The sequence below is a fragment of the Brassica oleracea genome, chromosome C1 (assembly GCF_000695525.1).
Source record: "Brassica oleracea var. oleracea cultivar TO1000 chromosome C1, BOL, whole genome shotgun sequence".
Lineage (NCBI taxonomy): Eukaryota > Viridiplantae > Streptophyta > Magnoliopsida > Brassicales > Brassicaceae > Brassica > Brassica oleracea.
The window spans coordinates 43,021,138-43,037,840 of NC_027748.1; the positions used below are offsets into that span (position 1 = coordinate 43,021,138).

General features: G+C 32.7%; 3 protein-coding genes across 3 annotated transcripts; all 3 read left to right on the forward strand.

Moving 5' to 3' along the window:
* The first annotated feature begins 5,947 nt into the window (after positions 1-5,947).
* On the forward strand, positions 5,948-6,734 carry LOC106341071. The gene is made up of 4 exons (XM_013779887.1): positions 5,948-5,970; positions 6,040-6,156; positions 6,258-6,343; positions 6,620-6,734. The coding sequence occupies exons 2-4, from the start codon at positions 6,040-6,042 to the stop codon at positions 6,732-6,734; spliced, it is 318 nt and encodes a 105-aa protein (XP_013635341.1). The 5' UTR covers positions 5,948-5,970.
* A 1,763-nt stretch (positions 6,735-8,497) lies between these two features.
* On the forward strand, positions 8,498-9,899 carry LOC106344645 (RING-H2 finger protein ATL51-like). Its single transcript, XM_013783980.1, has one exon. It carries the CDS (start codon positions 8,668-8,670, stop codon positions 9,691-9,693), a length of 1,026 nt encoding a protein of 341 aa, XP_013639434.1. The 5' UTR covers positions 8,498-8,667; the 3' UTR covers positions 9,694-9,899.
* Positions 9,900-13,485: 3,586 nt separating this feature from the next.
* Positions 13,486-15,709, forward strand: LOC106293041 (non-specific phospholipase C4). Its single transcript, XM_013728713.1, has 5 exons — positions 13,486-13,957; positions 14,074-14,271; positions 14,377-14,786; positions 14,932-15,102; positions 15,187-15,709. The coding sequence occupies exons 1-5, from the start codon at positions 13,515-13,517 to the stop codon at positions 15,582-15,584; spliced, it is 1,620 nt and encodes a 539-aa protein (XP_013584167.1). The 5' UTR covers positions 13,486-13,514; the 3' UTR covers positions 15,585-15,709.
* Positions 15,710-16,703: the final 994 nt, after the last annotated feature.

Sequence of the window (16,703 nt, forward strand, 5' to 3'; positions counted from 1 at the left end):
TCATATTTTTTGAAATTTTCTCAAAATCTATGTGTTAACCCCTACGAAAATATTTAGTTTTTGGTAAATATTTTATATACTGACGCCTATAATCTTTAGTGTTGTTTTAAAATTTCGAACCACATTTTACATTTATATTAATGTATTTTAAGCTCTTTTTCATGGTATATGGGAATCGATAAAAAAAAATTTATCAATTAATTTAGTAAAACTTCATAATACTTCTTAAATCGATGGAATAACCACTATAAAATCACATTTTCTTGTAAAACAAAGATAACAAAGGCTCCAAACCTCTTTGAACATCATCATATGTTAGTGCATGATGCAACTATGCATTAAAACAATATTGTGGTATTTTTTGAAATTTTCTCAAAATCTTTGTGTTAACGCCTACGAAAATATTGAGTTTTTGGTAAATACTTTATATACTGAAGTCTATAATCTTTAGTGTTGTTTTAAATTTTCTAACCACATTCCACATTTGTATTAATGTATTTTAAGCTCTTTTTCATGGTATTTGAGAATCGTTAGAATTTTTTTATCAATTAATTTAGTAAAACTTCATAATACTCCCTAAATCGATGGAATAACCACTATAAAATCACCTTTTGTTTTTGTAAAATGGAGACAACAATGGATCCAAACATCTTTGAATATCCTCATATGTTAGTGCAGGATGAAACTATGCATTAAAACAATATTGTTGTATTTTTTGAAATTTTTTCAAAATCTATGTGATTTTGGTAAATATTGAGTTTTTGGTAAATACGTTCTATACTGAAACCTATAATCTTTAGTGTTGCTTTAAAATTTCTAACCATATTCTACATTTGTATTAATGTATTCTAAACTCTTTTTCACGGTAAATGAGCATCGTCCAATTGTTTTTATCAATTAATTTATTAAAACTTCATAATATTCCCTAAATCGATGGAATAACAACTATAAAATTACTATTTTCTTGAAAAACGGAGACAACAGAGGTTCCAAACCTCTTTAATCATCATCATATGTTAGTGCAGGATGCAACTATGCATTAAAAAATATTGTCGTATTTTTTGAAATTTTCTCAAAATCTATGTGTAAACCCCTCCGAAAATATTGAGTTTTTGGTAAATACTTTTTATACTGAAGCGTATAATCTTTAGTGTTGTTTTAAAATTTCTAACCATATTCTACATTTGTATTAATATATTCTAAACTCTTTCTCATGGTAAATGAGCATCGTCCAATTGTTTTTATAAATTAATTTAGTAAAACTTCATAATACTCCCTAAATCAATGAATAACCATTATAAAATCACTAGTTTCTTGAAAAACGGAGACAACAAAGCCTCCAAACCTCTTTGAACATCATCATATGTTAGTGCAGGATGCAACTATGCATTACAACAATATTGTCATATTTTTTGAAATTTTCTCAAAATCCATGTTTCAACCAACCCCTACGAAAATATTTAGTTTTTGGTAAATATTTTATATACTGAAGCCTATAATATTTAGCGTTGTTTTAAAATTTCTAACCATATTCTACAATTGTATTAATGTATTTTAAACTCTTTTTCATGGTATATGGGAATCGATATAAATTTTTTATCAATTAATTTAGTAAAACTTCATAATATTCCCAAAATCGATGGAATAACCACTATAAAATTAATATTTGCTTGAAAAACGGACATAACAAAGGCTCCAAACCTCTTTGAACATCATCATATGTTAGTGCAGGATGCAAATAGGCATTAAAACAATATTGTCGTATTTTTGAAATTTTCTCAAAATCTATGTGTTAACACCCCTACGAAAATATTGAGTTTTTGGTAAATACTTTTTATACTGAAGCTTATAATCTTTAGTGTTGTTTTAAAATTACTAACCATATTCTACATTTGTATTAATGTATGTTAAATTTTTTTTCATGGTAAATGAGCATCGTTCAATTGTTTTTATCAGTTAATTTAGTAAATCTTCATAATATTCCTTAAATTGATGGAATAACCACTATAAAATCACTATTTTCTAGAAAAACGGAAACAACAAAGACTCCAAACCTCTTGGAACATATGCATTAAAACAATCTTATCGTATTTTTTGAAGTTTTCTCAAAATCTGTGTGTTACGAAAATATTGAATTTTTTGGTAAATGCTCTATATACTGAATCCTATGATCTTTAGTGTTGTTTTAAAATTTCTAAACACAATCTACATTTGTATTAATGTATATTAAACTTTCTTTCACGGTATATACGCATCGTTTTAATTTTTTGTCAATTCATTTAGTAAAACCTCAAAATACTCCCTAAATTAGTTGACTAACCACTATAAAATCGCTATTCTCTAGAGAAACAGAGACAACAAAGGTTCCAAGCCTCTTTGACTTTCAACATATGTTACTGAAGGATGCAACTATGCATTAAAACAATATTTTCATACTTTTGAATTTTTCTCAAAATCTATGTATTATAACCCCTACGAAAATATTGAAATTTTTGATAAATGCTCTATATATTGAAGCCTATGATCTTTATTGTTGTTTTAAAATTTCTACACATTTATTAATGTATATTAAACTCTCTTTCATGGTACATGGACATCGTTTTAATTTTTTTTCAATTAATTTAGTAAAACTTCATAATACTCCCTGCATTGGTGGACTAACCACTATAAAATCACTATTTTCTAGAGAAACGGAGACAACAAAAGTTCAAACATTTTTAACCTTCATCAAATGTTAGTGAAAGATGTAACTATACACTAAAACAATATTTTTATATTCTTTAATTATTCTCAAAATCTATGTGTTCCCCTACAAAAATATTGAGTTTTTCGGTAAATGTCCTATGTACTGAAGCCTATGATCTTTAATGTTGTTTTAAAACTTCTAAAGACATTATATATTTTTATTAATGTATATTAAACTCTCTTTCATGGTACATGTGTATCGTTTTAATTTTTTTGTCAATTAATTTAGTAAAACTTCATAATACTCCCTAAATTGGTGGACTAACCACTATAAAATCGCTATTCTCTAGAAAAATAGAGACAGCAAAGGTTCAGAACCTCTTTGACCTTCATCATATCTTAGTGAAGGATGCAACTATACATTAAAACAGTATTTTCATATTTTTGAACTTTTCTCAAAATCTATGTTTTAACCCGTACGAAAATAATGAATTTTTCAATACATGCTCTATATACTGAAGCTTATGATCTTTTGTGTTGTTTTAAAAGTTCTAAACACATTCTACATTTGTATAAATGTATATTAAACTCTCTTTCATGGTACATGGACATCGATTTAATTTTTTGTCAATTAATTTAGTAAAACTTCATAATACTCTCTGAATTGGCGGACTAACCACTATAAAATCACTATTTTCTAATGAAACGGACACAACAAAAGTTTCAAACCTTTTTGACATTCATCATATGTTAGTGAAAGATGCAACTATGCATTAAAACAGTATTTTCATATTTTTGAATTTTTCTCAAAATCTATGTGTACCCCTACAAAAATATTGAGTTCTTGCAATATATGTTCTATATACCGAAGCCTATAATATTTAGTGTTGATTTAAAAAATTTAACCACATTTAACATTTGTATAAATGTATGTTAAACTCACTTTCATGGTACATGGGCACCGTTTGAATGTTTTGTCAATTAATTTAGTAAAACTTCATAATACTCCCTAAATTGATGGACTAACCACTATAAAATCGCTATTCTCTAGAAAAATGGAGACAACAAAGGTTCCAAACCTATTTGACCTTCATCATATGTTAGTGAATGATGCAACTATGCATTAAAACAGTATTTCATATTTTTGAATTTTTCTCAAAATATGTGTTAACCCCTACGAAAATATTGAGTTTTCCGATAAATGTTATATATATTCAAGGCCGGCTGAGGAGGGGGGTCAAGTGGTGCGACCGCCCCGGGCCCGAGCCCGTGTCCCCCGTATATTAATAGTTAAGGGGTCCAATTTTTAAAAAAAAAGTCTATATTTTTATATTAAAAAAAGGGCCCAAAAATAGTTGATGTGCATATAGTTTTATTTTCTTCACAAAATATACAAAATATTACTGATTAAATTTTAAAAATATTTTAAACATTATCTGAATATAAATCTTATAGGGTAAAAAAAAAAATTTGCCTTAGGGCCCATAACAATGTTAAGCCGGCCCTGTATATATTGAAGCCTATGATCTTTTGTGTTGTTTTAAAATTTATAAACACATTCTACATTTGTATTAATGTATATTAAACTCTCTTTCATGGTACATTGGCAACGCTTTAATTTTTTGTCAATTAATTTAGTAAAACTTCATAATACTCCCTAAATTGGTGGATTAATCACTATAAAATCGCTATTTTTTAGAGAAACGGAGACAACAAAAGTTTCAAACCTCTTTGACCTTCATCATATATTAGTGAATGATGCACATATGCATTAAAACAATATTTTCATATTTTTGAATTTTTTTTAAAATTTATATGTTACCCTACATAGATTTTGGTTTAGACATCAGAAAACCGAAATAGGCTAATTATTTTGCTTACATTCTAATCTGAATTTGCTCTCAATTTTGGCAATGAAGACAGCATAATCACATCATTTCTATCAGATGATCAAAGACTCTCAATAAGCTATCCATCTCCAAACAACCACATTTTGCGTACATTTCGATTAGTGCATTCCCTTTTCTCAATTCAGTTTCATATCTAAACCTTAAAATACAACATTGGATTTGTCAGATTTGAAATCTCCAAACACAAAATGGTCAATTCTAAAAGAAAAAACAGAGGAAATTATTTCGAAAAAATCAGCTAAAAATGCAATTGCAAGTATTAGGTAGTTTTGATTATTTAGTGTTCTAAAATTTAGCATGGATATAAAATTTCAAACAATAAAACAGCTTGTTCTAAAATCTACAATATGAATAAATTATCAAACATTTCAAACACAACTAAATATTAACATGGACAGATCTCTCATTTCAAACACAACTAAATATCTTTTTGTGGACTTTCAGCCAATTTGATAAAGCCACAAAGCAACAATCTCTCATTCAAATTGAGGGCTTCACCATGAGAGATTAGTGCATCCCTTTCCATCTCTCCAAAGGTTAAACCGCCATGGGAAGATCTCCCTTTCTTCGGTTGTCTAGTAGTCACTATCCATGAGACCTTGTCTACATGTTTGTATCTTGTCATCCACCAATCTTTGGTAGTAGACCGGCCCAACAAAAATCATAGAATTGACCAGATAATAACTAATAATCGGATGATAACAAATAAAATGCACAAGCATGACACATGTGAGTTCGAAAGTAAGATAAAATGTCAATATCATATATTCATATGTATATTTTCCAGTTTGATCATGATCAACTTAAAATTCATTACTCAACAAATGCCATATTTCAAAGGAAAAGAGTAAAATATACATTTTAATAAAAGTAACCTAACCCATTGTATCATTTGTATGCATGCAGATTAGGATCTCCATTTGGCTGCTGCTGCATCATTCTCCATTTGGCTGAAGCCATTAATGGCTAACTGTTAGAGATCCTAATCACTCTTTGGAAACAGAGGGACCTGGAATCTATGGATTTCAGATTATTGGAGAAGCAATACCTTGAGAAAAAGTTTTTGATTGCGGGTTTCCAGTACGAGGGACCCATCCATAGTATATTGTAAACCGTGGATGATGTAGACAAACTGATTGTTGTTGAGTTTATTCCAATGGATGAAAATATCACTAGTATGTTATAATGGTAGTATGTGTTTGGATCAGTTGTCTTAACTCTCTTTCTATCTGATTATGCAGAGATGGTAAGTGAGATTGTTTGCTAATGATCGAAACAATATTAGATGTGGTAATGTATTCAACAGATGCAAACAGAAATCGACACATATAAATATATATATAGAGGTCAAGCAAGCTTTAATGTGCAGCTCCTGGTAAGTTTGAAACTCAGAGCTTGAATCCACTGTCTTGGATCTAATCACCTTTTTTTTTGGTTTTGATAGATGGAGTCAACAGAGAGTTGGGAACCTGGTACTGTCATTTTGAAAAGATCAGGTCCCCTTATTAAACAACAACGTAGAAGCTGTGTGCTTCTAAGAGAAATACTCAAAGAGCTCCTGGTAAAACATCTCTTCACATCGAATTTTTTTTTTTTTAAAGAAAAAAACTTAAAACTATGTGTTTTGTTAATAGAATGTGTCTCATGAAAAATAAATTGCAGATAAAAGTACCATGTGGAAAGTCAAAACAGTTTGTTTTGATAAGTTATGATGGATCTTCACATCCTATAAGCACTCCCAATGTTCGGTACATAATATAGCAGCTATCTTTTATTTTACTTTTCCAGTTTTATCATATTTTTGTTCTACAAATTCATTTTTAAATCATTATTTTTTACGTTTTATTACACTAGTCTTGACTATGAGAATGCTTCAAAGCAAGGTAATGTATTTTAAGAATTACTGAAACTGACTTATCCTGTATTCATGTTGGTTCTATCTAATTGTATATGTTATCTTCTATATATGCTCAATTATAACCATTACAAGTATATACTAATAAACTTTATTTTCATGAGGGCAGGCACTGGACGAACGCAGAAAAGGACGAGTTTAGAGTTAGTGTCACTACAGAACAGATCCATCCTCGAGTTTTGCAAACATGTTTACTTAATTCTGCGATTTATATTGAACAATAATTGTTGTAGCTATTAGTATTTGTATTGTTTATTGTCGTTTAGGTATTTGTTTCCCCTAATTACAGTAACCTATACATAAATTATTTTTGGGTTGAGCTTTGGTTTTAAACCGAGCTAAAAAGTATTTCTTCCAAAACATGAGTTTATATAATATAATGTATCTAATTAACTTTAACCAGTTGGCACAACAACAACAACAAAGGGACAACTCTAGCCATGTGCAAACAGTATGTGTAATCAATCATCTAAGATAATATCATATACTTAAATTTACAGTTATCTTAAACCCAGAAGAGGGTCATGTATATCATTAGATCAACCTTACTATGTTCTCGATTAAGTCATTCATAGAATGACAGGATGTCAACTTTTTAATGAATATGATTTCTTTACTTTTTGTTACACAAATGAGTGTGTTTTGAATCGCAATTTTTTTTTGCTAACCGAATATCCTGGCCCCATCGAAGTGGTCCAGACTAGAGACCGAAGTGAGCATGGACGCTGCCAGGGCGTCACCATGTGGCTCACCGAGTAACTGTTTTCGGTCTCGGATGCTGCAGCCCACATGTAAATTTCCGCAGTGGCCAAGGCTCGAACCCAGGGGCGGACACTCCAGCTGGAGCTCCTATACCACTAGACCAAAGCAACTTGGTTATCGCAATTTAAATTCGGTTACCGAGTTTATATTAATGAGATATAACTCCTACGTACATATGTTATTTTGTAGCAAATGGTTGGACTTTGGAGAGTTCTAATCAATCATCGAGCGTCCTACAAATTATAATTTATGGTTATTTAGGTTAGGAATATAATAATCGATGTCAAAAAAGGGGTATTTTAGCAAAAAAAAAAGGAGTATAATAATCATGGCAAGATTCTTCTACAAAACATGTCGATGTGATAGACGTAATCAAAGATGCTATAGCAATTAACATTTCTTGGAAAATTCTACATTGCTATTAAAATTAGAAAATGAAAAATGAAAAAAAAAATCATAATGCATGCAGCAGTGAAAATTGTTTTTATTACTACGTAGTACGTACGTTGATGTCGATAAATACTTTTGTAGTCACTAGTCAGTATACACATGATGTAAACTGTACTGTATTTTCTGACCACAAATCTATAAATTACGTGAATAAACTCTGTCATCCTCGTGGCCCATGTTCACATTCGTCAACACTTCACCAACCATTGTTAATTACTTAATTATGCCTTGAAAAAGACTAAACCACTCTCCTTTTTCTTTGCACAAACCTTTTCTTGACTCAAAATAAATAGAAATCACAGTGTTTGCTTATGATGTAGACGTATGAATCATACGGTAATAATTACTGGAACTTAATATCATTTACATTTTCAATTTTTTTGATAAGTTAACTCCATTTACTACACTAGCCCATTTCTCAAGGTATATGCATTATTTATGCCTAACCCACCCTCATTTTTCTTTGTTAACACTAACCTTTTCTTACTCATAATATATAAATCGAACTTTCACTTTTACCATATGATCATACGGTAATAAGTAGTGGAACATACTATCATTTACATTTTCAAAACTTTAAGAAATCAACTCTATTTATTCCACTACCCCATTTCTCAAGGTATGCATTATTTATTTCACAAAGATAAGAAGCATAAAGCGAAAGCTAAAGAACAACGAGAAATAAATAAATAAAAGCATATTCTGCACCTTTAGTTTATAAAAGAAGAACATTCACTTAATTAACAAAATCATCATTTGTTCACTAAAATTATCATCATATAAAGCTACCATAAATTTGATTAATAATCTCTCTAATGATATCAATTAACTCAACACTTAACAGACAAGCAGACCCCAAGAAAAGGAGATAGAGAGAACAACACTTCACCTCTCTCATATTCTTCTTCCTCCCTTCCTCTCTCCTCTGCAACAACAACACCATCAATGAGTTCTACAGTAAACCCAAACAATCCATGGGCTACATATGACTCATACAGAGACTGCTCACAAGGAGTATGCAGCGTCTATTGCCCTCAATGGTGCTACGTCATCTTCCCGCCTCCTCCTCCTTCCTTCTTCCTCGACGACGAAGATGACTCCTCCTCCTCCGACTTCTCCCCTCTCCTCATCGCTCTCATCGGAATCCTCGCCAGCGCCTTCATCCTCCTCGGATACTACACACTAATCTCCAAGTATTGCCACCGCCGCCGCCAAGCCTCCTCCTCCACCGCCGCCTCTATCAGTATCTCTTCCTTCGTCACCGAAGCTCCGGAGGAAAACAACGGAGCTCCGGATCGGATCGGGGATGGACTCGATGAGACTCTGATTAAATCGATAACGGTTTACAAATACAGGAAGGGAGACGGATTCGTGGAGTCTTCGGATTGTTCCGTTTGTTTGAGCGAGTTTCAGGAGAACGAGCGGTTGAGGTTGTTACCTGAGTGTAACCACGCGTTCCACGTGGCGTGTATTGATACGTGGTTGAAGTCTCACTCTAACTGCCCTCTCTGCCGCGCCTTCATCGCCGGAACCGTTGAATCCGTCGCGGCGGCATCTAATCAGCGGATCTCCGCCGCCAACGACTCGGTTGATCGCCACCGTCTGAGTGGAGATTCCGTCGTTGTTGACTTAGAACTGGAAATGGACAGATCTCGGGATGAGACGGTGGCTAACGTGAACGGCGGATCGACGCCGAAACCACCGGAGCGAGAAGATCGGAGATCGGCGTCGGTAAATTCAGGCTCCGTGGTCTTGATCGCCGATATACTGAGGGAGATTGAAGAAGACGAGGAGGAATCAGCGGGTGTAGGGACTTCTCGGCTCGGAGGAGATGAGGAAGGAGAGAAGACACCGCCGCCCTCGTCAGAGTCGGCGGCGAGTCAAGGAGGCGGAGGAATTTCGAATTTTCTGGGGCGGAGTTCAGTGGCGGGTAAATTTGTTAGAACCAGAAATTACCGTTTACCGAACTGAAAAAAAAAACGGTTAATATTAGGAAATTTGATGAGAATTGGCTTATCCGGTTGGTAATCTTGTACCGGTTAGAGAGAATCATTGTTAAACCATTTGGAAACAGAGAGCAATTTTCCCTCTTTATGTGTAAAGTTTTGAAATTACTGTCCATTTATTCTGAAGTATCTACTTTAAATTTATTCTGTATGCTTTTTTTTTAATAATGTCGCCACCTAGAATATAAGTAGCATTTCATAGTTTCATACTTTATACGTTTCATAGCATTTCATATATATATTTTCTCATTTTCAGAAATTTCTAATGATTAAACATATGTTTAGCATTTTTGTTGAGCTTTTTATAAGAAAAACTATGATGTAACGCAAATCATTAACATCATTATGTAAACAAACATATAAATATATAATATTACACAAATTATCCAACCACGAGAGTGTTTTCATATATTTCACTAAAACTTTTATTCCATTTGTAAATTGGAGTGTCATAAAAATATATATGTATATTAAAATAAGCCTAAAAACATTTGCATATATAGTAAGTTTTCTTGGTAAAGACATATAATAACCCGATGAACAATTCAGTGAAAATGTTATTTGTAGTTTATTTTTAGTACGATCTCTACGTCGAGGTTTCGGTTTCCAAATATAAAATGCTTAGTCATTAAATGTATATATGTTTATCAAGTTTTGGGAATGTTTTTTAAAAATTTGGTAAGTTAAGCTGTAACACGTTATCACCACAATGACATCATATAGTTCATGATCAAGCTATGTAGACACAAAATAAAACGATGTCGTCATTATTTTGAAAGCATTAATTCTCCTAAAATCAAGGGTGTTTGTATATCTCACACCTACATACACACTATCACCCTATATATCTAAACACAAGTTCCAGAGGAAAAAATCATTCTAAATACTCATAGCATATCTTGATCTCCTTTTCGTGATGGCTAAAAGCAATCCAACCTCAATTCTTGTAGCTGTTATCTTCTTTGGCCTGATGATCGTGTTGTCATCGGCTAATAAAATGCATCGTCTAGACAACAACCGAAACCAAGCAAAAGTGATGAAAGACGAAAATCCTCAACTTCAAAGGTTTCACCCTAGAGAATGTATGGATGCCATCAAGAGTGTAGAAGGTTGTTTCGAGGCAATTCATGGGCTATTCAAAGGACATCGTGGTGGGTTGAGGCATTCTTGCTGTAAAACGCTTAATGGGTTTTCTGATAATTGCTGGTCCACTTTGTTTCCCAGGAAACATTACCTACGTATCACAATTAAATTGATGTGTCTTTTTAATGAAATGCATGTAGACTGATCCGAAAAATGTATTAACTAGTCCCTCGTAGTACTACTTTATATTTCAGATAACGTGGTAAATCATGTCATGATGTAACCTTCCGATGAATTTTTTATTATCAATAAATTAGAAATCCTCTTAATTATTTGCATTTAACTTCAAATCATCGTTGATATAGATGAACCACCCTATCAGGCTAAAACTCAATAAATTAAAAAAAATATATATTCTTTAAAAAAAAATTCTGAAATGAAACATAACAATTATGTCAATAAAAAGTTTAAGGTCTTGTAATTTTTATTTTGACATTTTTGTTGTTACGAAATATTTTGCCGATGTATTAAAAATCGTTTGATCGTCTTTTTCTTCACGCACTTCTAATTATGGATGTGTTAGATTTTTCATTTTTTATCGTACACTTCAGAGTTTTCCTGTATAATATTTATATGTATAAAAACTAGTATATAGACCTCCTGAAACTCAAATGGTTTGAGCTATGTAGTTAGCTGGTGTGAATTGTGATATGTAAAAGAATGCTTGTAACCGTTTGTATAATATGTTAAATTGACGACAAAACAAAATGATTCATGAGACAAATTTCCATATAAATGTTATTGCTATCCAATAACCTAGCTAATTGCTGACCTAAAAGAACAAAACTCTTGACGTAAGACATGATAATCGATCATGGTTGGACTTTCCAACATAATGATATAGAAGAAACTTAGGCTCGCCTTAATTTTCCATTTCTTGTATGGGACGTCACAAAAATTGATCGAGTACAAGTTACCCCTTCGCTACTACGATACGATGCAATAGATTGACACTTTTTATTTTAGACAGAATTCATATCAGGAAATCTAAAGACTTGTCGTGGTATGTTGCAATATTGGTGGACTGTCAGAATCACAAGCAGAAATACAAATATACACCAAAATTAGTTAATATTCCAGTTTGATCGGAAGATCGTACATATTCTATTTATCTTTCTTCCCATGGGTTCGAGTAATATATTTATTTTATGAAAATTTATCAACTGGAGGAACATGTTATGTGTAGTCTTAATTAAATCTCCCACGTCTTGGCATATTCTCCGGTTGATATAGAACTATAAGCATATTCTCTTTACATTCGTTGCAATAACGTGTACATTTTTTTTTCTTGACAACTATCTTCTCATGTTCCTATCTGTTTAGAAGTCACAACTCACAAGTAATTAAAGTTTTGTATTATTTATTTATCTGCAAGAAAATGATTCCAAAGAAAAAACATTCAATTTAAAGGATAAGTGACTACAAGAAAACCACAAAAGTTGAGCTTAAACACTAATAATTCAGATTAATACGAACTAACGAAACAGAAAAGACTTGGATACAATATCTAAGGAATTAACGTGTTGTATCCAGAGCCGTGCTTAGAAGCTTTTGAAAAAGGGCCCCCAAGTTTTGTAGAAATTTCGAGCCCCTAATTACAAAAAAAATACTTTTACATGGTAGTTAACATATTCTTTTAGTTAGATTTTTATTTTTATTTGATTTTGAATTGGACTTATGTTTAAAGTAACTAGGTTTGTGATCATTTTTGCTATATTTTAAATAAAACTATAAAGATTCTACTTCTAAAAAACTGTAAATATTTTGATCCACATTGGTCTTCTTTTTATAGGCTATGAGTTAGATTTATTTTATATATTTATGAGAATTTGATAAAAAATTATAATATTTTTAATATATAGTTTAATGTAGTTAATTTAAATGCTAAGATTTACCTTTTTGACAGCTACCAACATTTCAATCAAAAATTTGTATCTTTGTATTTATATTACAAATTCATACTTTTTGTTCATGGTTTAAAAAAATTATTTTATAAAATTTTGGTGAAGAAAATTTAGAAAACGTTTATGTAATAATTCAAAACTTTTGAGTGTAATATATATATATATATATATATTATTAAAAATATATCATGTAAAATATATTTTTGAACTCGCCTCGGGCCTCCGAAAACCTTCGCACGGCATTGGTTGTATCTTATCTACAGAAATAAATTTCTAAAGAATTGATTAAAACTATAATTTCGTCAAAATAAATATATTAATATACGATAAATACAAAATAATTCGAAAAGAAACCAATACATTTACATAGGAAGATTTAAATATAAATGAAAAAGTAAAGTATCTTACATTTTTGTCATAAAATGCCACCCTTTCAAGTTACTACAAACGGTAACTTTCCATCTTTTGAGTAGTGTCGCTATCAATTACTACTCGTCACAAAAATTGGTAAAATTCAATGGATAATAGCCATGACGTGCGTCGTTATGGTTTGCTGTTTACCTACTCATATAAAACTCTTTCTTGAAATCTTCAATGGGTACATATTCAACAGTATATTTGTACGAGTGTATATAGAAAATGTTTATTATGTACATATGACGTGTTGGTCTATAAATTATAAAACCCAGGTATTATTTCCTTCTCAAACATTGAACATTCAAAATACAAACGAGGCAGAATGGCAGAGACGACTTTAGGCTCAGGATCATATCCAATCAAAACCATCGTCGTGTTGGTTCAAGAAAATCGTTCTTTCGACCATATGCTCGGTTGGTTCAAAGAGCTAAACCAAGAAATCGACGGTGTCACGAAGTCAGACCCGAAATCCAACCCGGTTTCCTCCTCTGACCCAAACTCTCTCCATGTCGTCTTTGGCGATCAGTCTCAGTACGTTGACCCGGATCCGGGTCACTCCATTCAGGATATCTACGAACAAGTGTTCGGTAAGCCATGGGATGCGAGTCACCCGGACCCAAACCCGGGTCCAGCTACCATGTCTGGGTTCGCTCAAAACGCCGAGCGAAACAAGACCGGGATGTCATCTGCTGTTATGAACGGATTTAAACCGGACGCTTTGGCGGTTTACAAAGAGTTGGTTCAAAACTTTGCCATATGTGATAGGTATGCCGTTTTGGCCAATCTCCCTGCTATATTACTTAAAATTGTGACTTTGTTTCTAATATTAATTCTCACGGTTTATAGAAAATTTCATGTTCTTAACAATCTTGTTTGGAAAGGTGGTTTGCGTCGGTCCCGGCGTCGACCCAGCCAAACCGACTGTTTGTACACTCGGGAACATCACATGGAGCATCGAGCAACGATAGGAAACTACTAATCGAAGGGTTTCCACAAAAGACGATATTCGAGTCGCTGGATGAAGCTGGTTTTAGCTTTGGCATTTATCACCAATTCCCTCCTGCTACTCTCTTCTATAGGTTTATTTCATTCGTTACGACTATAACCAAATGATTTGCGTTAATACAGTTTAACAGCCTTATAGTAAAAATTATATGATTTATTAATATTTTGTGTGTTTTCAGGAATCTGAGAAAACTCAAGTATTTGACACATTTTCACCAATACGGATTACAATTCAAGAAAGATTGCAGAGAAGGCAAGTTACCGAACTACGTTGTCGTCGAACAACGTTGGTTCGATCTATTGTTAACTCCAGCCAACGATGATCATCCATCCCACGATGTATCTGAAGGTCAAAAGCTAGTGAAAGAGGTCTACGAGGCCTTGAGATCGAGTCCTCAGTGGAATGAGATTTTATTCATTATAACATATGATGAGCATGGTGGGTTTTACGACCATGTCCCTACTCCGGTCGAAGGAGTTCCTAACCCGGACGGTTTGTTAGGACCTGAGCCGTATAACTTTGAATTTAACCGGCTTGGCGTTAGGGTTCCGACTTTCTTCATCTCTCCTTGGATTGAGCCTGGCACAGGTAAATTAAATGATTACTTTGTAGTCTCTCCAAGTTTCATTTATCAAATTTTATGTTTAGGAAACGTAGTAATTTATAATCAAACACATCTAATTTAGTTTAATCTTTTTAAAGTAAAATTTGATTATTTTGGTAAAATGTGTAGTTCTTCATGTGCCGAATGGACCGTACCCTAGGTCACAATATGAGCACTCATCAATTCCTGCAACGGTCAAGAAAATTTTCAACCTCAAAGATTTCTTGACAAAGAGAGATTCATGGGCTGGCACTTTTGAATCTCTTATTACAAGAGATTCACCAAGACAAGATTGCCCTGGTAACTATTGAGTCTTCATTTACTAATAGTTTCTATAAAAATTATGATTATTTCGGATAAAACTCGAGTATTTTTGCTTTTTAGCAACACTGTCGATTCCGGTTAAACTGAGAGCGACGGTGGCAGAAGAAAGTGCACAGTTAAGTGAAATCCAAGAGGACCTCGTCATCATGGCTGCGGGATTAAAAGGAGACTACAAAAACGAAGAATTAATGCACAAGCTTTGCAAAGAAACTTGCGTTTCAGATGCTTCCAAATACGTTATAAACGCGTTTGATAAGTTTCTAGAAGAGGCTAGAAAGGCAAGAGAAAGAGGATGTGATGAAAACGAGATCGTTTACTGCATGGATGATGATGATGATGATGATCATGCTGAAATGCCATCATCATCACAATCAGAAGCACCACATGCTGGTCCTACGCCGAAAACTCAAAGGTCTTTTTTCAACAAGCTGTTCTCTTGCTTTTCTAGTCATGATTGAGTGACTATAGCTAAAACTTCAATGTAATTAAAGTGCTTATTTGTGTGTGAGGGGATAATTGAGTGTTGTGTTGTTCTGTTTAAGAAAATAAAGCTCCAGTTTCTCTTGCATAATGTTTTTTCTTTGATTATGAACTACCATACCTTAGTCCATAGATGAGATTTAATTATTCCATTGATTATTTTAAAATATAACACTTCTTCATTAATTTTCATCTAAAACTCATTTGAAACGTTTTGTCATCAACCACTAGAATTATTTATCTAAAATGAAATATTAAAAAAAATATTGCGTGCTTCAATTAACAAAATGTAATAGCCAACAAAGGAAGTTAACAAAACGTATATTTTCATGTAAATGATTCATACTTCAAACATGCTACGCACTGTAGTGTAGCAAATACTTTAGTCAAGACCAACTTTTTCATAGGTCAAGACCTAATTCATCTACTCGACTTATTTTACACTGATAAACGACTGATAGTTTTTATTTCTTTGTTCACATGACAATCTCGAATGTATTTCATTAAGATTATGTATGCTCACGTTTTGAATAAAGGAAAAAAAGTTTTTAAATCTTCGTCTTCTTCTTGCCAAAAGTCGGAAACAAAGTCATTTGCCAAAACAAGAAGAGAGAGTGATGTTGTTATTTGTAGTGATGATAAGTCTTCCTCCTCTTCTTGATATGACAATTGCAAGCATCCACGGACGACAGTCAAAGAAGTCATGCAAGATGCAACCAAACTTCCTCTTCCCTTATCTTCGTTTCTTTGATCTTCTTCTTGGCGCAATGAACAACACATTCTAGATTCTCACTCTCTCTTTTCTTGATGTGATCAGATTCTACGTCGAGCCTAAAAAAATTTCTTATTATTATTTTCTCAATTTCATATTCTTTCTCTAGCCCACCTTATCGTGAAATTGCTCTGAGAAACAAACAAAACCTGCACAACAATTCTCAATGGAAGCTTATCGTCCTTTGAAGATTCACAAGCCTTGATGAAAGCGTATTACATTCAAAGTTATATCATGCTTTAGGAGATTAGTCTTATTCAAGATCAGTTTCTTTTCTTTTTCCTTGATTTATAGTTTCACTCTCACACATTGTACTTGTACATAT